The sequence below is a fragment of the Athene noctua genome, chromosome 1 (genome assembly GCF_965140245.1).
Source record: "Athene noctua chromosome 1, bAthNoc1.hap1.1, whole genome shotgun sequence".
Classification (NCBI taxonomy): domain Eukaryota; kingdom Metazoa; phylum Chordata; class Aves; order Strigiformes; family Strigidae; genus Athene; species Athene noctua.
Window position 1 is genome coordinate 205,154,222 of NC_134037.1, and position 24,561 is coordinate 205,178,782.

The 24,561-nt window shown below is 38.1% G+C and overlaps 1 protein-coding gene across 1 annotated transcript in view; it reads left to right on the forward strand.

The window, feature by feature from the left end:
- NALCN (sodium leak channel, non-selective) overlaps positions 1 to 24,561 on the forward strand; it is a 248,446-nt gene that overhangs the window by 100,461 nt on the left and 123,424 nt on the right. Inside the window, exon 12 of the mRNA XM_074910888.1 lies at positions 23,101 to 23,232. Coding sequence (XP_074766989.1) covers positions 23,101 to 23,232 — 132 coding nt within the window. The remainder of the gene's footprint in view (positions 1 to 23,100; positions 23,233 to 24,561) is intronic.

A 24,561-nucleotide genomic window follows, 5' to 3' on the forward strand; every position in this document is an offset into this window, starting at 1 on the left:
CATGGGGTCCCTCCCGTGGGAGACAGTCCTCCATGAAATTCTCCAATGTGAGTCCTTCCCACAGGCTGCAGCTCTTCAAGAACTGCTCCAGTGTGAGTCCCTCCCGGGGCCTGCAGTCCTTCCAGCAACAGCCTGCTCCAGCAGGGGCTTCCCTCAGAGTCCCAGACTTCTTCGGGCACAGCCACCTGCTCCACCGTGGGGTCCTCCACGGGCTGCAGGTGGAGATTTGCTCCACCAGTGACCTCCATGGGCTGCAGGCGAGTCTCTGCTCTGGCTCACCTCCCCACCCCCACTCCTCCTTCTTCACTGACCTTGGTGTCTGCATAGGTGTTTCCCTCACTCCTACCTTTCTGTCTCCACTGCAGGTTCCCCTTCTTAAATATGTTACTACAGATGCACTACCACCATCGCTGATGGGCTCAGCCTTGGCTGGTGGCGAGTCCAACTTGACGCCAGGGAAGCTTGTAGCAGCTTTTCATCATAGTGACTTCTGTAGCCCCCTCCCCCTCTACCAAAACCCCAACACGCAAACCCAGTACATCAGAGGATTGTACAGAATGGAGGGATCCATGCTTGGGTGTTATTTTAAGGAGCGCTAACTGAAGAGGTCCAAACCAGACCTGTGCAGCCAGCTAGCAATTAAGTAGACTGTCTTTGGTGATCAGTTTTTTTAGTTGCTTGTTGGCTTTCATTCTTTTAACAGAGTACAAGTACCAGATGGTACCAGAGAATGAATTTTCCTTGGGTGAAAAGTTTTCAACAAATTCTTTCAAAACACAGGAGCAAAAAGGGTATAGTACAATATTTAGACACAGAAAACAAACATGCCTTGTTGTTAATGCTAACTATTTTAAAGGAGTGAGTAGAGAGACAGAAAACTAGGGTAGGGTAGAGCAGGGTGTACATTATATGGTACAAGCAAGTATGTCTAAGACTAATGGGATAAAATTAAGAAAAAGAGGATTTCTGGCCAACAGTGAACATTGTAGATTCTGTGGAAGTATTTGCATGGTAGCAGGGAAATGCCTCCAATGGCTGCAGCCATTGCCAGGCCAGGCTGGACAAAAGGCTAGAAAATAATTCTGCATTGGTACGGTAAAGATGTGGTGCAATAGATACTTATTTTACTTTCTCGTAAGATGAGAAAGACAAAAATGAGTCGCAACTGAAAAACTGGCACTCAGCTCCACTGGGTTCTTTCCAAAGCTTTGCCTTTTTTCTGCACAAGGAACTTTGACCTTTCCACCTCAGCTCAGTGCAGAACTGTTATACGGGTTTCCTTTTCTCAGGACAGTTGGCAAAACACTAGCATATTCTTTCCTAGTACACAGTAACCAGTTGTTCCTATGTGCAGGAATGGACATTAAACTTACTTTAGATACTTAAAATTTAGTTATCCAACTGAGGCACAGAAGGTTATACTTAGTGGAGAGAAGCAGGTACCTTCAGCAGATACTTTTTTTGCAAGTTGTGACATAGATTTTTTTTACATTTTTATAGGCCTAGACCCACAGCATGTTATTTCATATTTAAATTGCAGTGTTTCAGGATTTTTCATAATTGGTTTCCACAATCAGTCATTTTCATTTAATCTTCACCTCATCCTTTGAATAGTAGCTTGAGACATCATACTTTAAGTGCTGTACATGACTTTGCTATTAATGCCCCCTGGTGTATATAATCTATGTGGTGACATTTTATTAATTGCACAGTACCCAAAGTGTATATAAATCATTTTCTCTTCTCTATCATAAACTGTTCAGAAAAGTTCAGCTGAGGAAAGCAAATACATACACTAGTGGGCTTGATTTGAGAAGGTATTTTACTACAGACATTGCTAATATAGCAGAGTTGGCAGTACATGTGCTGTGATCCTCTCTTCATTTCTGGCCTCCGCTTCCCTCTGTAGGATTCTGGAAAACTCAGAGGAGGAACTGGAACACTAATTAGTGAAAGCTGACTGTACACCCAATCCCCTCCCTCATGCTCTCTTTATCTGCATACAGTTTTGCCATCCAGTCTGTTACTCTGTTGGCTCAGAACTATCATCTTGGATATCTTAGTTTTCTTTGGTATCTTCTAAGCCATTTCTCTTTTACTGTCAAACTGCCTCTCACTGACTATTCATGGTTGTTTGCAAGAGAATTCTTACTATTTTTACCCTCAGTCACTCCATTTCATCCCATGCCCAAAGTAAAATTTCCCAATACTGCGTAGCTTAGAAGCTACCACCAGTAGATACATTCACAGATCCTTAATTTCTAAGGTTCAGCAACTTTCGATCTTTACTGTCTGTCCATAGCCAAGGCTGATAAACCTTCACAGTTCAGACCTACTCTCCCTCATCCATTTAGTTCCCACCACTCAATCAGAACCATAAACATGCTTCTTCACTCATATGCATATATACATATATATATATCTTTATGCATATCAGTTACTGAAACAGGGCAGAAACAAACCGAACAACTGTAAGAGCCCTCTGAGAAAGTTTGTTATGGCTGAGGAATCCCATGCTCTGTCCCTGGAAGATAATAATCTGAACTGTTTATTCTGGTGGGGGTCTTGATTTTCTGCTGAGTGCACGCCTGTTGTATGTTTTGTGGAGCCAGAACAGCTCCAGCACTGCTCTTTTTTTGCATACATCAAATCTTTTCCTGTTAAAGCAAACAGTAGTTTGTGCACTGCTCGGTACCAGGTAGACTTTAGCTATATCCACCCACACTATAAGTGTTTTGCTGAGATCAGGGTATGGCTGTTTGGTTGGTATTTGTTCCATCACACCCGCACAGTAATCATTCGACTAAGCACAGTCAAAGATAAGGTTGTTTGAAAGGCAAAATTTTGTAACCGTAAATTCTGCAAACCAACCCGTTTTTCTCATATTTGTACATTAACTCTTAAGTAAAGTTCCCATTTTTCTGTACATTGCACACTTCCTTTAAAGTGATTTTGTCGAATACAAGTTTGAAATACCAGTAGCACTGAATTTAAAGTAAAAAAAAAAAAAAGAGAGAGAGAAATGTGCTATGGCAACAGTAAGGCATAACTGTAAAGCACAACCACTTAGGACTCAGTACTCAGCTACATCTTTGAATAGCATGGCAGGAAATGGCAGGCAACACACTGGAAATTCACACATTTTCACCCTAAAGTCGGATACCTTTAAAATGAGAAACACTCTAGTAATGACTGGCTAGGAAGAGTTTTCAGACAGCTTGGTTAGCATCAGTTTTCAGCAGAGGTAGATGTCAAATACAGTTCTCCAAGGTAGTATTTGGCTGCATTAACTGCAGTCCTTCTCCCTATGCCATTCTCTGCTTTACTCACACTACACAGGATATTTCATCTACTCATGTGCATCCCACAGCCCCTTGAAGTTCAATGAAAAGTTCAGCACTTTGGTGACCATATCATTAAAGGCTGTATTATAGCATGCACACACCAGACACAGATTACCTTAATTCCAGCATTTTGTAATTCATAGCTCTGCAGATTTAGTAACGTTATGTTGTTACCAGATTTACTTTTAACAAGAAGTAATTTTCAACTAAGAAGCTATAAAGCATATGGGTCCTTATTTTGTTTCCTGAATACCAGTAGTTTATTCAGAAAAAAATACAGTTTAGCAAGCATAGGCATATATATGAGTCTCATTGAAGTAATTGAAATTTGTAAGGATTTTGTGCCCCAGTCCTCTTATTGATGCCATTGTTGTTATATGTGGAAAGGTAAGGGTGCAGGTATGGATGGGAGTCTAATTTACACTATAACTTGTTGTGGATGGTATATGTTTTATTTGTGTGCTCCCAGTCAGAAGGATTCCTGTGAGAGAAGGGAGCACTCTTCCATTTTCAAGGATGCTACAGAGCATGGTGCATGTGGAGATGGTTGCAAAGGATGTGGATGAAGGTGTAGCTATGTTGCAGCATTAGGATCTTACAGCTTATGCCAGGAGACTTCAAAGTGGCAGTGAGTAGGCATCCTTCAAGAGGTGATAGGAGTAACTTCCTGGGGGATAGAGTAGACTGAGCAGAGTTTATTGCAGCTGAGAATGCCATTAACTAAAACCAAACCTGGAGCAGTGATCTGTCTGCAAGGATACTTGGGCAGAGTTGTGTATGATACAGAAATACAAACTTTTGCTTGCCAGTCTTTCAGGTGACTGTTCTGAGGCAGGTTGTTATTCACTAATGGAGCTGCAAAAGAGGATGATCCGCTGCTCTCAGATTGGGTTTCTGAAAGAAGGTTGGTGGGGGGTTCTCAGTGTTCTTCAGAGCTAAGTAGAGCCAAGCACTGTTGCTTAGACACCTTCTACCTATGCCTCAGAGAAGAGGTAAAGAGGAAAGGGCATGTGACAAGTCCAGATTTTTTCACCCTCTGTTCCTCCAGATTTTCTCTCTTTCTGTTTGGGGGAACTACAGAAGGGAAACAATAGAACCCTGACACTGTCAAACTCAGAAAGCATTTCACTGCTGGCTGTACCGGAGAAGGATTTAATCTCTGTTGTTGTGAATATACAACATTGGTTTTGCAGTCATTAAAAATGGCACATTGAAACAAATCTAAATGCCAAACAGTCTTGAAACAAATCAAAAAACCCATGAGGCAAAATCGACATGCTCTTGCTAAGCATTCCTCCTTAAAGACATGCAGATATAGGGATGTATGGGAGAAACTAACTGTTTATTCCGGTTTTAAATATAATGAAAAAAGGGAGTTCCTTAAATTTCTCTAGCTGTAAGAAATTTAATTTACTGCTTAAGTTTAACATTGAACACAGTTCTAGAATACTGCCTAGTTCTCAGAATTAATGATGTACTGTGCTTCAGCAATTCCAAGAATTGTTTTATACCTATTTCAGTCCTTCAGTAGAATTTACGTGTCTAAATCCACTTGATTGCTTTGAAAATCTTGATCTCTAAGAAGACTGTGCCACATGGGAGTGTCCTGTGTTTTCATAAACCCATAAGGAGCAGTATTGGGACAGATAAGTGTATGTACAAGACATAGTGAATGCTACAAATGTACTAATTTTTGTGGATTGTGATTGTGCAAATGTGTTCAACTAAAAACATTAGTAACTGGCATTATCTTTTAAGTGAAAGGACAGTAATACCAGTGGGTATATCGGAACCACTGTGGTTACTTTTGCAGATCATTTGGAAAATTGTCTGTAGTAATGCTGGCACTTACGTTCCTTTTTCAAATTAAAAAAACCCATATTGTAAATCAATGTAGAATTTATGCTGTATACACCATTTCAGTTCAGCATTAATCATGAATATATAACCGGTAAGGTTAATCCTACTGGTTGGTTAAGAGAAGAGTAAGATATGGTATGCAAAGGGTGAATAATTGAATATGGTTTAGAAGGGGATGTATGGCAGTGATGGATGCAGTTTTAATTTAAATGTTTTTACTCTTTGCACAGGTGGGATAGCAACATTAACTAGAAATTAATTTAAAAATTACTAAAAAGCCTTAGGGGTGGGAATGAGGGCAAGAATAGATGTTTATGCATAAGTGTGGTTGTACAGACATAGACATTGAAGGAAAGGAATTTATTTAGCTGTCTTAGGAGTCTGGCAATTAAATGTGCTGATAGGAGTTGATCACCTTAGGCACTTCATAATCAGAAGAAAGAGACATCAACAGGAGGTGATTCGTATAATTTTAAGACAGTCATTGATGTTAGCTCAAAGCCTAGGTCATTTAAACATTCAAGACTTCAGCTGAATTCACAATGCAAATACTGAATCACGTATTGTGGTAGTACATTTTCAGTAGGCCCTACTCCAAGTAGGGATAAAAACCCATAACAGTAATAATGAGCAGCATTTGGGGGACACATTCTAGTTTACAGACACACCAAATTTCATCTGCTAAAAATTAAACTAATTAGCCAAAATTGGACATACGGGTCTAAAGAGTTTCTACTTCATTGGTATTTAGAATAGCATATTAATTCAATATACTGCCATATGTCAATGACAATGGTTCCCTTTAAAGAATTTGTACAGGATAAAAATACACTGGGAGTGTATGTCTCATGATGTCTTACAAATAGGTCTTCAGTTTTGGATGTATTTCAGTGGCCATAATTAAAGAGATGTTTCTCAGTAAAGACAGATAAATTTCTTAATACTTGATATAATCAAAATCATATAAACCTAACACTTATAGCTTGAATTTCTGTTTTCCTGTTTTTCAGGGATGACTGTATAAATGGGAATATTACTTCATGATGTATATTAATGTGACCATTTTTAAAAGTGATGTAGATCTTCCTTGGAAAAATAAAATCAGCTGAATTATTTTAAAATGAGAAAACATCTAAATTTGCAGAACTTGCATCAATATTGTCAGACTTATGTTATTAGTTTGCTTTATCATTTAATTACAGCATCCTTCTTTCCTCAAGTCTTATGAGATACCTTACAATTCCATTGAGAATTATCAAATAAGAATTATATATTACAAATGTAGGACAACAGCATTTTCCTATCAAAGGATATTCCTTTGTTGTTAAAAAAAAAAAATGTTTGCTGCTCATATTTTTAAAGAAATCCTTTGAAGTTAACTTCAATAGAAACTCTTACCATACAGACCAGAAGAGATTTCGTTTACTAATTAGCTGCTTCATTTTGATTTACTATATATCAAAATCAATTCACAATTATAGATTTTTCATTAATTAAACCTTTAAAAACAGCTGTGTATGTGCTGATGGCAAACTTTTAACCTGCCTTTTTCTTTTATTTAATTTTCTTCTCAATTCCCAACTTGATTTAATGTTCTGTGTTTTTAAGCAAACACTGCACTCACCAGTTGAAGAACAGGAACTAGAAGTGAGCCTCACGTAAATCCTTATCCTAGAATGAGTTTCACAGTCCATGAATGGCAATTCCTTTGTCATTGCCACCCACGGTTCTGCCAACTACTCTTACACCATGGTACTAAACCCTTTGTTCTCCTTTGTGCCTGTTCTGCTTTTCTGTCCTTCCCCTGCCATGAAGATAAGATTTCTTAATTCCCACCCTCTGTGCTTTCACATCAGGTAAGTATTTCTGAAGTGAAAATTCATAAAGGACATATAGGAATAATTTTTGAAAGGATGGGTCATAGGGAGAAGAGCATCATGAGAGTTCAAGAATTTGTGGGAGGGGGACGTTGCATATTTTATTTCCTCTCCCTTACTTAATCAACTTCTTTATATCCATGTTGCTTCTCAGTATTGACGGCATGCCCCAAAATTTATCATTTTCATCCAAAATCACACATTACCTCATGTATCTTTACTGCTTTCTCATTCCCATATATTTTGCTGTAATCCCATCTGTCTCTGGCAGCATTCAGCGAAGCAGCTCTCAATTAGGTGGTGTTAAAGCCATCAGTGTTGCAAATCAGCTCTACTGGCAGCTAAACTGCTCTTCTAGTTTGCTGGATACCGACGAGCAGAAGCTGACACAGCTCTAGCAAGTTGTGATGGGGAAAGGAGTGAAAAAAATGCAGTTGTACCCCGTTACACACAATCTCCCAGCCTTTGAAAGAAGACTCTAGTATCTGCACTTGGTGCATCTGTTGATTTGCCTTTTGAAGGACCTTCTAGGTTTTATGCCCTAAGTATGCCATAGCTATGAACGCTATGCTTCTCTGTCATTATATGACATCTACATTTTTAACTCTTCTGAATCCTGTTTGGAAAAACAGTCAAACGAATAGAAATGATGTGCAGGTTTCTAAAAGATTCTTTGTGGTTTGGTTGGGCTTTTTTTGAGGAGGGGTGGAATGATTTTTAAAGAGGACTGAAATTTGGATTAATGTTGCATTTAGGCTTGAGACAGCCTGTCTGTCTTAGGGCTCTTGCTTTAAATAAATTTCTTAAAATAACATCTTGTAAAAGAAAGCTGGCAATGTTGAACTATGAACTTGCTGAAAATGACCGTTACAAGTCACCTTTGTGTGTGGTTATGAAACTGAAGAGCTATTGTGTTGCTCATGCAATTACCCAATTAAGTTTGAATTCAACTAAATTTGGAAAGGTGAGCTTCCAAATAACTAGAAGGCTGCAGTCTCCTGTATCCTATGACTCCAGCCTCTCCAAGAGATTTACACAGCAGGATTCCTGTGTGGTCCAGTCCAAATCCAACGTTAATTTTATGACCCTTTTAGAAAGTGGGAAAATAATTTTTTTCTGCTACTTCCTGTGAGAGGGAAGCAATTAAAAATGTACAAACCTTTGACTTTAGAATCAACTTATTTTCATTCTGAAATGCTACAGTATTTAATCCAAGCCACATTAGTTTGAGTTTTTCCATCTCCCTTACTTTAGACTTGTATACACTGCTGGTTCTACCTTAGTGAAGGGAAGAGGGATATCACAGCTTGACTACAGTAAAATAGTTTAGCTGGTGAAGTTGGAGATGCTTTTTTTTAAAAAAGGGAGTACATAGGCAATTACTGCCCCTTGCCCTCAAAAATAAAAGCAATCAAAATCACTGATTAGCTTCACTATCCCCATGCTTAAGGCAATAGAACCTGTAAGTTGTCAGCAGTTTCCAGAGCTGTTTCAGTTAGGAGGAAATACTCCAGTGATTCTATTCTGTGTGTTTTGTTTGAAGGAAAACTGCTTCACTAGAAAGTAGAATTTGAGTCTAAGTTCAAAAAGTCTTTTTTTTTCCCTTCTAATTGTTTATCTGATCACTTCCTTAGTGGGTCATTTGATTTATTTCAAAGTAATTTCTGCTTTTATATGTAAATCACAAGTTTTAGTGTGGTAATTCAATTATGCAAGGAAAATGCAAGGAAAAACTGTCCTAATCAAAAGGTGGAAATTCCATTAAAATGCTTGATATTTATTTATTTGGCCAAGTAACTCATGTTAGAAAAACATTTTTTCTAAAAATTAGATTTTCTCTAGTGTACCACTATGGACATGTTCCTAATGTTTCCTATCACATACCTGGCTAGCTGTTTCTGAATAGTCTAAGCCTTTTGGTATGAAGCGAAATCTTTATTGCCTTATTCAGGTACATAAAACTGTAAGAATGATAAAGACCAGAAGCGAAAGTACTCTAAGGGAGGTAGCTATTGCCAGTCTGAACTATATTGTACACTGTGTTCCCGGGACAAGTACAGCACATATGGTAACCAGGAAGATCAATGTACTCTGTTAGGCAAGGCATTGCAATCAGAAACCAATAATCAATACAGATGACCATTCTGACCCAGGAAAAGATTTTCATTAATTCTGGATAGAGTTGCCTTACTTGCCTAAAGCACACATTTGAAAGTTTTTAGTTTGGAAAGGGAGTTATCAAAGAATGAAAGTATTCTACTACTTCCAATGCTGATCAAATACTTCTGTAAGTTTTAAACAGCTCAACAAAACAAGAGCTGGGAAAAAGCACTGAAATTCAGCTCAGCCTTCTAAAGAATTACAAAGCATACATGCTATATTAATTGTACTAAAATAAAAAGCTCCAATGAGAACTAAGAGAAGGTAAGGAGCCCTAGTTGAGTATACAACTTTTCCATGATGGAGGATTTTATTCCTACTGTCTTTGGCTGGGAAATACAATAATAGTAAAAAGAAAACCCACTAAATAAAACATTTATTTCCTTAAGTAATTAATGTCTTAGAACCTCATTTTTCAAGTTTTCATGACATTTGGAAATACTGACAGCAGGTGACCAAAGAGAGAATTGATTGCTTTCAGGTGCATATTTTGATGTTAGAAATTAAATTATTTAGAGGGACATATTTTTTGTTGTTTCCATGTCAGACAACCCTTGAAGCATTTGGATTTAATTTTTGTTTTTTTCACAATCATTTCTTCAAAATAAAGAAAATTGTTCCCCCTCTGTTTAATTATTTTTTCTTTAGTTCTTTTCTGTTAAAATGTGTTCTTGTTAGTGCTTTCTCAGTATGTAAGAAGCAAGAAGTAGTTGGGAATTCCAAATGGTTCTTCATTCTTGTACAAGAGGTTACTGGCAAATAGAGACTGAATTTCTGCTTATCCTGAATTGTTCTGCATGTTCTTTTCTCATGAGCTTAAAGGAACTAGAAGATATTCCCTGAGTCTTCCTAGCAGCAGAATTTATGTTTCCAGTCCTCCAACTCAGTTTTCTGAGTATTGTGAGCTCTCTTCTGCCCTTTGCCACTTTAAACTCTCAGCAAAACACTCACATAAGTTGCTCATGGTACCTGAACACTGTTGTGAGGAGGGGTGAGTTAAAGCACATACGTACAGCACTGAGTTTGGGTTCCCCCTGAAGAGCCATTTCCTCTACAGAGTCTATGCAGAATGAGGAGACGCGAACTTTAATATGAGCAGCTTGCTCATTGGAGTTGACACAGCAACGCAGTCATGCTGAAACTAAATCCAGGCTAAATATTTAAGAAAATTATTTAAACTGTCAGAGGACAAAAAAGGAAGGGCAGGCAGTGTATTTAACTCCTCTCTAGCTCAGCTGTACCTGTCTTAGTACATGGGTAATGCCATATCCTAAAAATAATACCAAGAATTCTGAAGGATTTCATGATGATCCTGAGTAAGTACCAATTGAAGGGTGTGCTGCAATACTTATGTTATGGTCTGTTGTCCTTCCAGCTCATCAGCTACTCATTATAATAAGAGCAATGTTTGCCTTCATATTTATAAAGCAGCGAGTAAATCTACACTACTGCAATAACATAAAACCAAAAAGAAACACTTTTCTAATGAATCAAGAAATAAAAGGCCAAATAAAACAGAGACAGTTAAAATACCTGATTCACATCTGGTTCATAAGTGACATTTCAAAGACATAGTTCTTGAATTGAATTGTAAGTGAAAGAATAAGTAGCCTATTGAAGCAATTTCAAGGAGGCATGCCAGGTGAGGTCTTCAGAGGAACCAATGTTAATAGAAAATTGTTGGAAGTGAGGGTCCTGGAGTTGTAAAATGTAAAAGGTATGGAAATTTTGAAGGCATGGGAAAAAAATTAAGTACAGGTAGGATCCAAATTCCTTCTCTCCTCATTCACCTTCCCTGAAATTTGGGAGAAAGTTGAAGCTCATATAGTAATCCATGACTTGTCAAAATTATATTTAATGTGTTTCTGAAGGAGTGAGCAATATATTGTTTGCCACAGCTCATACATGGTACAGCTTTGGAATAATGGCAGACAGATTTAGTATTAGAGATGGAGCTGTCCTGCTTCACAGTAAGCACAACATTATTATGTTTTTTTTTCCCTTTTTGGTTAACATAGTTTCAAAATAAAAATATACAAATATAGGAAATGTCAACATTGTTGACATAACTAAAATAGAAGATTATGTCTAGAGGATTCAGAAACAATATGTAAATACAGAAAATGTTATAGTGCAAATAGTGAGGAAACTTGAGTTTTAAGAGAAAAACTTAGAAAATAGAGATTGATAATGTCAAATGCATCCATTATAATGTGACTGACAGAGCACAGCATCACAAATAAGCTATAAATTTTGCCTACCCCATAACTGTGTACATATATTCAACAAGGGTAAGTGACAGGTCCTGCACTGGGGTCACAACAACCCCGTGCATGGGTTGGGGCTGGAAAGCTGCCTGATGGGAAGGACCTGAGGGTGTTGATTGACAGCCGGCTGAACATGAGCCAACATGTGCCCAGGTGGCCAAGAAGGCCAATAGCATCCTGGCTTGTATCAGAAATAGTGTGGCCAGTAGGACTTGGGAAGTGATCATCCCCTTCTACTTGGTATTGGTGAGGCTGTACCATGAATACTGTGTTCAGTTTTGGACCCCTTACTGCAAGAAAGACATTGAGATGCTGGAGTATGTCCAAGAAAGACCAGCAAAGCTGGTGAAGGGTCTAGAGCACAAGTCTTATGAGTAGTGGATAAGGGAACTGGGGTTGTTTAGTCTGGAGAAAAGGAGGCTCAGGATCACTCTCTACCACGGCCTGAAACAAGGTTGTGGCAGTGTGGGTGCCTGTCGATCTCTACTCCAAGTAACAAGCGATAGGATGAGAGGAACAGCCTCAAATTGTGCCTGGGAAGGTTTAGATTGGATATTAGGAAAAAATTCTTCACTGAAGGGGTTATCAAGCATTGGAACAGGCTGCCCACAGGAGCGGTTGAGTCACCATCCCTGGAGGTGTTTAAAAGATGTGTATGTTAGCAGTTAGGGATGTGGTTTAGTGGTAGACTTGACAGTGTTATGTTTATGGTTGGACTTCATGGTCTTAAAGGTACTTTCCAACCTAAATGGTTCTGTGATTCTATATATATACATACACATATATGCATACATGTACATACATATATGTATGTACAAAGTCAGACTGGATGGGACTTTGAGAAACATGATCTATTGAAAGATGTCCCTGCCTATGGTAGGGGAGTTGAACTAGATGATATTTTAAGGTGCCTTCCAATCTAAACCATTCTATGATTCTGTGGGTTTTTATATGTTTATGTATATATGTGGTGTATAATATGACCAGCTGGAAGTGTTAAATTGGGTCTATACCACTTCCTGTGCCTGAGGTTAAATTTATCATTTATCATTTATCACTGTGCTTTGAAACTAGTTCAGACACCTAGTTTGCTGCTAAGAGATCAGTGATAATTTGCAGATTTAGAATATTTTTTATTGTGAAAGGAAAAGTACTGTAGTGCGAGGGAGTATACTAATCCACATAGGACTGGTAGGTGATTAATTACACCTTAGTAAAGTACAGGGTCCACTTCAACCCTACAGCTTAGATGAAGTCACTAGATATAAACCAAAAATTAATTTGGCCTATTTAATTTCAGGTTTTATACAATAATTATTTTGTCTCATTGTATTTTCTGAATTGAACTGTGTTGCAATGTTTATGAAAAAGAGTTAAATCTGTATTCATATTATTTGGGTTCTATTTTGCATTTCATAGGATGTAGCTTTAAGAAAATTACTGCTGAGGTGATGATATACTTACTAACAGTTCTAAAATCTGAGGGGAAGGTAACAATCTCTATGCATTATTGTTATCATGAACAATTTAAGTAGTATTTTTAGGTTTCTTTTATGTTGCAGCTGCTGCTCTCCATTTCTCCAAGTCAGATTGCAGTCACTGAAAGGCTGCTTACTTCCTCTCTGTCTTTTTGCAAAGAAAATGACATATCTGTGCTAGCTGATTTATAAACTCGTGAGGAGGAGGTTCATTTAGTTTCAAAGAAGCCATTATTGCATGGATTTTTAGGGCAGAAGAGTCACCATTTCTCTTTTTGATTGTTCTCTTGGAAGTTTGTGGGAGGAGAGAAGTGACTACTGTTAGTAAGAGGCGTACAGGAGTGTACCTGTACTACTGCTTTATTCTGTTATTGCAGGGTATGAATTAACAGGATGCAGCTAGTCTGAAGGAGGCATATGCAACACTTACTCTTTAGTGCTAAAGCAGAAATAAGACTTTGGCTATCAAATGTAGGATTTAAGGGGAAAAAAGTATCTAATTTCTGATGGAAACTTTTACCTTTAAAGTTTGGTTGCTTGAAAAGTCAAATCTTACAGTTTTTCATTTCTCTTCAGTAAGCTTTTCATCATTATTTCAATGAATTTGCTTCCCAACTGTGTATTTTGTCATTCTCCCTGTGTTACTAACTTTACTTCGTTTCTTTGATCCAAATTCAGTTTGCCTTTTTTTAGTAATTCTTTCATTTTTAAATCAAAATCTGCTATGCAAAAAGGCAGGAGTATCAGGTACAACATGACAGGTTCATTAGTTGCTTGTATTTTCAAATACAGAGACTTTTAGACTTTTAGACTTTTAGACTACTGGAAGATAGTCTTTGGCAGTTGCTGATATCTTTATGATTTTAGCCATAAATAATCTGAAAATGACATTTGCTTTAAAAATTGTATTGTGATAGCACAAAAAGCAGGACTCTGATTACATATCAGAGCACGTTTGCATGTCTTGAAATATTGCCATTATTCAGTAATAGTCCCATTTCCAGTTTATTTTGAGGCTGTGTAGTAGGAGACCCTGTAAAAACTAATAGTTCAATACAGTGCTTACCTTGAGTTTTACATACGAATCACATGAGGTAGAAGGTGGAAACAGAAGCACAGTAAAGTGAAATGCACAGAATATTTTTCAAGCCAGGATAGTTTACTGTCTGTGCTGCTCTTTCTACCAGGTCAGTGTCACCAGAAAGGTTTCCAACTGCATATTCTAAAACTTGCAAGAATTATTATGTCACTTGTTTTTGGGGAGCATTGTGTTTCCTTAAATATCATCATACCCTCTGTATTATCCCCTGCAACTCGTAACAAGAGTTCTCAATGCTAAAGTGATCTTAAAGTAACCAGAGTTTCCAAGGAGATTTTTCATTGGACTATGAATCTTAAAGAAGTCTTTACATTCATTTCTATTACATTACTACCCTGAGAAGTTCCTCCGCCATTATAAAGAATGTTAAAACAAGTTTATAGCTTAAACTGGTGAAGAATCACACTATTCTCAGCGCATTGGGACAGGCAGCCTGTACTGGAAAGCTGAGACTGCCTCCCTGCCATCACCAAAGTTAATAATATCTGAGCTGAAATTACTGCCTCATATTCTTTGCAGTGTCTATAAGCCACCCCTTTCAGCATCTAATTAAAAACTCCCCCTTCACCTTGTTTCCTGAATGAAGTTGCATTTCTTGAATTCGTCTAGCATCTGGAAGTTCTTCTCAAATATAGTAGATGATATCTTAGATTTACAACATTTTTTAATGTCCCACATTGATATATAACTGCATCAATGTAAGATATTAAAAAGCCTGTTCCCTTAAAATTTGTGGTTAATGCTTAATAATTTTGAGAAATGTTCAGATTGCAGAGCATGAGAATAATTTGCTAAATTCTCCTTACAAGCATATCTTTGTCAGGCAGTCATAAAGTTGAAAGCAAAATGGCTTATAGAAAATTAGTTACACAGCTTGTAAAATGCTCTACAATGTTCTGCAAACAAAAGGGAAAATTTCCTGCAATTTCACAATTTTATACTTGCTCAGATGGCCATTAACCAACAACATGAAAATCAAATTTATCCTATTCATGCTATGAATTATCTATGATTAGCAGTGTATAGAATGTGATTTTCTAAAGCTGCTTTCATAGTCAAGGTATCTTCAAGCACTTTGTAGGAAGAAGAAAAAAAAAAAAAAAAAGGGCAAAATAGCACCACAAGTATACTAAACCTGTATGGGATCAAAAAACTGGCCCTTGTTTTTTAGGCCAAGACTGAATCTTTACTCAGTGGCTTTTAGAAATCATGTTGCATAGAATGTTAAAAGTTTTCTTTGCTATTTCTAGTCTTTTTCCAGGACCAGTACCTTATTATATTTTTTCAGACATGTGATGTCTTCTGCTTTCAATATCAAAGCTAGCTAGCACCTTTGAGTGGCTGTTTCCCATGTTACTTTCTTAGTGGTATGAATTCTGTGCATACAACTTTAACTGGCCTCTTGTATAAAACCTATGATCCCTCTTTATAAGTTGTGGTCTCAGCTCTGCAGAAATTGCCAAAAAAGAAAAAAGCTCTTCTGAACAAGGGTTCTGTATTTGTGATACTCACATGACCCCAGATAATGGGGCTTTAAGAAATCATCAGGTACCATAAGACTTGAACTGTAGTTACAGAACATACCACAACCATAAGTCATGGTGGTGCTGTGCACTGAAATGAGCTGGGAGTCATATTCACCTTCATGTCACTGCAGTGGTATGACCTAGGCTGCAACAGGCCCATAAGTAAAAAAGACTGGAGTAACAAAAATGTAACCTTTTTAGTTGTGATAACTATTTTTAAATATCACTCAACTCTTTTGTATAAATTTAAACAACTTTAACAAATCAAAATTTATTATAGCTACCAGAGATGATACTCTTCCAATAGACACATGTAGAGATGAGTACAAATATCCTACAACATCATTATAGCAATAGGTACAAAATTAACCACAATAATCATGTAGCCAGTATAAGGTCTTTCAACAGCCATAGCTGGAAGCTTGGCTGGAATCCTTTAGCAAAGGGAGTACGCAGCTTGCCTGAGCCATCCGATTGAATCATGGAGGAGGAGACGCTATTGTTTTATGAAGTGTTAAAGTACATCTAAAATATAGAGAGGTACAGGTACAACTGTATTTTTCCTACAGTTGTGTGTTGATGAATACACAATTCAGGAGTATTAAAATTGGGAAAAAGCTGCTTACCCATATAGTGATTATCAAACTCTTTTAGTTAAATGATGATTACACTGTTCATTAATTGATTTGGTACTTCTGAGAGCTACCCTGCCAGTTTGACAATTATGGACTCTGAGCTTCTCACACGCTAAAGAGCCAAAATAAGCAGAGCTTTTTTGCATATCAGCTCCTCACCATGTCTTACTCAGTACTAATAAGCTTGAAGGTTTTGTCAGTAATTTTTTATTATTCAAGCCAATTCGTCCTCTTTTTTTTTTTTTTTTTTTTTTTTTTTTAGACCATCACCGAGAGTGTTAAGTATTTCCAAATGCAGTCTGAATTTCTGTAGGTCCGAACTAAAACCATTGAGCCCTTTGAAGACACTTCTTTCAAGGTTTCACGTAATAATATTGAACATTACCAGCTTGGTCAATTTTGAACTAGTAATATGAGGGTATTATGGCCCATGTGTTCTTTTATTATTAAGTCCGTCAGACCCTAGAAGTTTGCAACACCTACCATCTTGCTTAGTAAGCAAGATCTATTATGGACTTGAAACAAAAACCCCATATAAAAGATGTTGGTACGAGGAGTGACCTGATGTACATATGAAGCCCCAGAAAGGAGTTTAGCTTTAGGAAAATGTAGTTTCATCTTCAATTATTCTAGCTTGTTTAGTGACGGCATTTTGCGTGGACCACTGCTTTCCTGAGCCAGGGTCTGTATGCACCTGGCTGTGTAAGGTGACAGCTTCTGTGGAATTTCTCCAGGGCAGTGAGCTGGCAAAAGCCAGTTTATGTCACTCATCCTCTCTCTGCCATGCAGGAAGGTGGAAGGAGTATTAAAGCCAGGTAACCATTCTGATAGTCCTGGAGTGACAAACGACTGCTTTAGGCCACGCATGGTAATGCTCCATAAGACTAAGTGATGCAGGTAGGCTCCACTTGTCAGCAATTAGTGTCATTGCTTACCTGAGCTTTTGGGTGAATCCAGGATATTACATATAATTTTTCATTTAGAGTTCCTCAGCTCTGCCAAGCACATCCCTAATGCTAAATAAATGAGTAGTATTTTAGAAGTCTTTACTGCTTTCATGAAATTGCAATCTAGGCACAAAGTAAACCCTCAGCTCCCTTGTGGTTTTCCAAACACTGAAACAATTTGGATCGTTAATGGGTTATCATGTATTGGTTTTTATGGCCATTGCATCTTTAATGCACTGTGCCATTCACGTTCTTCACAGTGTCCTGGATACTGAGAATCATCATCCTGCATGGAGCCAGATGCCAGCATTAGAAGTGATTCATAGTAAATGTAAGAAATTCTTCACTGTTGCCGTTGATTGATGGCAGCAACAGGGCATTTCACTTGAGACTGCTTCAATACAGCTAATCTTAAGTCCAATTTAATACTAGACACACTTTTCCCATCATGCAACTGGCTGACAGCAACATCAGAACATTTCTTTCATCTTATTCCTACACAGTTTAAGAAACACACATCCAAGGGCTGAAAAAGGTCAGCAAATTAAACAAGAACAAAAGCTGGCATTATGTCTCTTCTTTCAAGTTTGCATGGAGAATTTTCCATGGCTGTATGCTCTGAAAAGGGCTGTAATCCAAATGACACACTGCTGATCCAATGATCCAAAATGATTTTTAAGGCTTGGGCAAGTGCTGTGGGATAAATTCAGCTTTTACTTAGACCTGGTTCCAAATACAGAAACATGTAAAGAAATGGTGAACTCTCATGGTCAGACATTACAGCAGAGGTGCCGCTGAACCATTTCAAGGGTACAAATCCAAGCTAAAATCCTGTGACGCAGAAAGAACAAACGAAAACACATTAAAGTAGGGGAAAGTTGGGCACAGTAAGTGTGTGGACTAGAGCACTGTGATTGATCTCCTAAGGATATAGCAGTCTGTCTGAAAGGCCAACAGGAAAGCATGCACAGCATTCATGACAAATAAGCAGCTAGATTCTGACATGCTGTAGAAAAAATTAAGAAACACAAATGCCAGTCTGACCTCCATGAGCGGGCCAGTCCTGGGATTTAGAAGTAATGAATTTCTTTTTTGGGTCTCCTCAGCATAGTGGTTTTGTTGTGCATGTGTATTTCCTCTGATACCTCCATCTTGCTGGCCCCATGGGCTCTCTGTCTTTCTGCCAGCAACTAGGTGCTTTCCATATTGCCTGCCACAGCCATCTCCTAATTTGCCGCCTCAGCCTCTACATAGCCTGTTCATGCCTCTACATAGCCTGTGCCTAGCTTGTATCCTGTCTGAACCTCCTTTCTTATTATCTTGGTGTTGAATTGTGTTATGCCAACATAATAGTCTCTGTTTGCTAAATCGTCCCCTTTCAGTTCAGTTGGGAAGGCGACCTTTAGTAATTGACAAGAAGCTTTATTGAATTTTACTGAATCATACTACAATGAGGATATTATTTGTGTTACTGTGATTTATTTTCCAATATCAAATATACCACTGGAAAATATTTTTATGAGTGTCCAAAGGTACCGACTGTATGAGAAAGTACGCATGTATGTACCTATATACCAAGGCAGTTTATGCATTTTTATTCTTCCTGTATTACCATTTTGCTTCCCTGTTGCAATTTTTTGTGAAGGGAGAGAAAAGTGCAGTTTACAGCCTCACTTACTAGTTTCTTTTAGCAGGTCCTTTCACAATTGAGACAGAATACTTTGTTACTATGAAGGAAATTTTGACACTATTAAAAATATAGTGTAAAATATGCAGAGAGATTAACTATCTGTTTAGAACTTTTGTGAAATAGAAACGTAACATATACAATGCTACCTGTTTTGAATCACACCACTGATAAAAATACATGATTGATGCCAATAGCTCTGTCTTTAATAACTGTATTCTTATAGCTTGCCTTGTAGATTAAAAATAAAATCAAGACCTCATTTAATTGCTCTATTTTCTTGACTTCACTGTGCTTTAGGCATTGTTATTAACCCAGTCTTGTTCTGTAAATTTCTGACTATTGGGCTTTATCTCATAAGCCTCCCTTTGCAGACTGGATTACACAGCTGTTTTATGCCACTAGGGTCAAAAGGAAGCTAGCTTGCATGAGGAGGTTAGTCTGTCTGCAATTCTGTCAATGATTTGCACAAGTCTGCATGTTAAGAGGCAAGAGGCAGTCCTATTAGGTGAATGCTTGTAAATATGTCCTTAGTCTCCACTCAGCTTCAGTTAAGCAAACTACCTTAAAACACTAGTGGAATTCAACAGATTAATTCTTCTGTAGTCAGATACAAGTGCTAGTCCTTGTAGTCTCCCATACATACCATATTATGCTCTAATTTGATCACAAAAACCCCCAGTAGTATGGAGAGTAGCTTGGTCAAGACCTTGAGCTCCAGGCAGGGTTAAACATAAAACGTAAATGTGGACAGTTCTTTATCAACATAACAAACTTCAGCTCACCAAGGACTGAGACAGTATTTAACAACTGCATATATGAATTTTCTAACACGTTAATGTATCTTTATGAATGTAAAAAGTGTGTGTTGCTTCATTTTTTCATTCTTCTACAACATCTTCGCATTCACAGGCCCCAGTTCTCCTGGGGCAATTGAACAACTGATATCTCCTAGAAGAGCAACACAGCAGGAAACAATCCAGATTTCTGGATTGCAGTAATGGTAACTTCCTAACACACAAGAGCTGATGAGGTCAGGTGTTCTGGCCAAACCTCATACTTACAAGCAAGGAGGAACTTGTCATGTGAGATTCAGGAGCAGTCTTGGTTGCAATGACCATGAGGTTGTAGAGTTCAAGGTCCCACAAGGAGGGAACAAATCCAAAAGACAGGACCACAACCCTGGTGTTCAGGAGAGCAGATTTTTCATGTTCACCTGTCTTCTTGGGAGAATCCCATGAGATGCAGTCCTAGAGATAAGAGAGAATAAGAACTGGTCGATTTTCAAGGATCTCCTCCTTCAGTCTCAAAAATAGTCCCCTTCCAAGTGCAAGGAAATCAAGCAGATGTGGCAGGAGGCCTGCATGGATGAACAAATAGTGCTGGACAAAATTCAAAAATAAAAAGGAAACATACAAGAGGTGGAATCAGGGCCAGGTGCCCCAGGAGCAATACAAAGATTCTGTCTGAGAGTGGAGAGATGGGGTTAGGAGAGTCAAAGCCCACATGGAGTTTAATCTGCCTGGGGACATGGACAGCAACAATGAGGGCTTCTGCAGATATAAGAGCAGCAAAAGGAAGACTAGGGAGAATGTAGGCCTGCTGCTGAATGGGTTAGGTGACCTGATGACATGGAAATTGTTGAAGTACTCAATGTTTTTTCACCCTTGTCTTGGTGAGTAAGACAGACCTTCAGGAATCCCAAGTCCCTGAGACTTATGAGAAAGTTTGGAGCCGCTTACTCTTGGTGGAAGAGGATTGCATTAAGAAACATTTAAGCAAAATGGATATACAGATGACTATGGAATATGATGGGATAAGCCAAGGATTGCTAAGGATGCTAGCCAATGTTATTGCAAGGCCAGTCTTGATTCATCAACACCCTCTTTAATTATCTGGATGATGGCCCAGAGCACACCTTCAATAAGTTTGCAATTATAGAAAACTGGGAGGAATGGCTGATACACCAGATAGTTATGCTCCTGCTCAGAGGGACCTTAGTAGGCTGTGGAGCTGACTGTACGGGAACCTCATGATGTTCAAAAAAGGGAAAAGCGAAGTGTTACACTGAAGGAGGAATAACTGCATGCACCAGTACAGGCTTGTCACCAACCAGTGCAGTTTAGCAGAAAAGGGCTTGGGAGTCCTGGTGGAAATCAAATTGAACATGAGCCATCCATGTGCTCTTGGGTCAAAGAAGGCCTACGCACCTCTGGGCAGGATTAAGAGCACTGCCATCAGACTGGTGGAGGGGATCCCCCTCTATTCAGATCTGGTGAGGCCATCAGGAGTGTTGTGTCCAGTTTTGGGCTTCTCAGTACAAGAAAGATGTGGACATACTGGACTGAGTCTAGCAGAGGGTCACAAAGATGATAAAGGGGTTGGAGCATCTTTAATATGAGGGAAGACTGAGAGACCTGCAGCTGTTTAGCCTGGGGAAAATAAAGCTCAGGAGGAGATCTTATCAGTATGGAAAAATACCTGATGCGTGGAAGAACATGGAGCCAGGCTCCTCTCAGTAGTGTCCAGTGGTAAGATAAGAGGCAATGGGCACAAACTGAAACACCAAGAAATTCTGTTTAAACATGAGAAAAAACTTTTCACTGTAAAAAGACAGAGTGAGGTTACCCAGGCAGGTTGTAGAGTTTCCATCCTTGGAGATACTCAGAATCTGACTGGACATGGTCCTGAGCAACCTTCTCTAGGTGGTGCTGCTTTGAGCAGAGGGGTTGGACTAGATCATCTCAAGACACCTCTTTAATCTCAGAGATCCTATGATCGTATTTTTCCTCTGTCTCCCACTGGGACATTGCCTAATTTTGAACATTTGAACACAAGAAAACGCTTTTTCACTGGAAGGTGATCAAACAGTGGAACAGGTTGTACAAGCAGGTTGTGGAGTCTTTATCTGTCAAGATATTCAAACACCGAACAAAGTGCTGGAATAGGTTCTCCAGCTGACTCTGCTTGAGCTGGCAGGGGCAGACTAGATAATCTCAAGAGGTCTCTTACAACCTAAATAATTATGTGATCCCGTGAATTTAAAACAGTACAGGCACACAAAGTGTTTAGGAAGAAGTTGAGAAGAGGCAGAGTTCTATATTTTGAGTTTTCTTTTTCCTGACATTTTGTCAGGCACTTTTACATATAAACTCAGGAGCAAATAAATGGTCATTTCCAATGTGAGCACAACTTCAATTTATGCACAAACACAAAGAAATATAATGATGCATAATTTATTTATGTTGTGTTTGCAAATAATCATTAAAGACTAAATTGTATTACTTGTGAAAGACTGCAAAAAATACCGATATTAGTAACCATTCATTCAAAGATGTTTTAATCTAAAATAAGTACATTCTGCCTGGTTGACTATAGCTTCTAGTGGAACAGCTGTGGCTGACCCAGTGAAGACAGTGGTTAAGTTTTCAGGGAAAATCATAAATCTATGCTCTTTGTGGTGGGGACCTAGAAGTTAGTCCTTTGAACTTCTGGCATACCTCTTATCACTACTGTTTTGGAAACTCATGGATGTAAACTCCTGGAAAATGCTGCATGCCTCCATTTCTCTTTTCTCCTGTGGGATTGCAGCAGTGGTGACACAAAGCATTAAGTGCACAGATACATGAATTATGTGTGAAGTACTTCACAATTCATTGGCCCAGATGTGCGTATCTACTATATGTAGATAAGTTTTATACTTTTAGGCAATAGTTCGACATCAGATTAAACCCATATTACTTATCTTTCTTGAGCAAAAGCAATTCACAAGATAGAATTGATGTTACTTGATCATGAACAATAAGTCATTAAGATCTGCATTAGTAAATCATAATGTAAGAGTAGATAGGCAACTCAGGGCCTATCTACTCAGGACTATCTACTCAAGGGCAACTGAGTAGATAGACGTACAGTTTATACTTTAAAAACATTCTAAAGCAATGGATATCATATTAAATGATAAATATTCAGTAAGAATTTAATTGGCAAATAAAAAACTGAAGGTAAAAAACCCAAACAACTTGCATATCTAAACCAGTTAAAGCAATATATTAGAATATATATTAAAGAGTAAAAATTAAAATAATGTAAAAATAATATTAAAATAATGTAAAAAAGCTTTATAAAAACATATTATTACAGCTGATTATATTCTGATTGCAATAAAGCTTCATAATGTATTCGGTTTGACTCATTGATGATAAAATTTTCTTTTGCAGAAAATGATGAGGTCATCTGTGTTTCATATGTTCATACTAAGCATGGTGGCTGTAGATGTGATTGTTGCTGCTAGTAACTACTACAAAGGAGAAAATTTCAAGAGACAATATGATGAATTTTACCTTGCTGAGGTGAGTATGCTAAAATGAACATCTGGGTATTTTTCAAGATAAGCTAAAGAAGAAAATGTGAATGTCAAGCACATTTTAGTATGTAATTTTTTTATTCCCTTAAGCATTCTGAGAATTCTTTGCTAACTTGTTCAAGTTCCTCTGTCTGAAAATGGCTGTCAGTCCTATCTTACAACCTTTTGAAAGGTATTTTCCTCAAACAAAATGTCAGTGGTAATGAGCTGAGGCTTAACATCTGCAGGCAGTGCATGGTTACTGAGTTGCTATCTTTCTCTAGTAGGAGTGTAACATCCAGAAGAATTTAACTTAAAAAAATTTAAAAACCCTGAGTTTAAAGAATATAGTACTTCTTCCTAAATCATCTTTATTTGACATATACTTTGGTGCAAGAAGGTCCTTGAGCATAACCAAAATAGTGTTGCAAATGATCTGGCTTCAGCAACCTCAAGCGCATACTGCAGAAAAAACATTTATCCAGTCGTGAATTTGGTGAAGGAGGAGGCTGTGCTTCTGAACCAGTGAAGTGGAGACAAAATGTTTTCTTACAAGTGACGTTCAGGAAGGGAGCTTGCTTGAGTCATTAGCTGGTCAAGGATTTTACTGTAGAGCATGCACTAGAGATCCTAGAACCTTTTCTGCATGTCATTTTAGTACTATTTAATTCAGTTTAAAAAAAAAAAAAAAAGAATAAAAAAGGAATTGAAGTCTGATACTAATATACAGTCATAGCTTCAAATAAGATACTTGTTTTTCCTGAACCAAGAGTGAAATCAGTATTGTGGCTTTCTTTATTAAAAATAGTTACTTCCATGGGCACTGTGAATTGTCACTTTATCTGAGTATAAAGCCACCAGTGCTGAAATTTACAGAGGTCAGTTCTCTGAAAGTGTAGATCATGACTGCCTGGACCAGGCACATGCCTAGCTTTATGGTTACTGCATTTTCTCTGGCTTCGATAATTACACAGTCTTTCTTTGGAAGAGGAGGCTCCATCACATGTAATGGTGACTTGGGAAGACAAGCAGCATCACTCCAAACATCCCTTCTTCCTTCAGCTTTATATGCTGAGCATGACATTATATGGTATGGGACGTCCTTTTGGTCAGTTGGGGTCAGCTGTCCCTGCTTGTGCACCAAGTACACAAAGGAGAGTGGGGTGAGAAGCAGAAAAGACCTTCAGTCTGTGTAAGAACTACTCAGCAACAGCTAAAACATTGCAGTGTTAATCAACACTGTTTTCATCACAAATCCAAAACGGCACCGTACAAACAACGATGAAGAAAATTAACTCTATCCCAGCCAAAACTGGTACAATATCCTAGGCTGGAA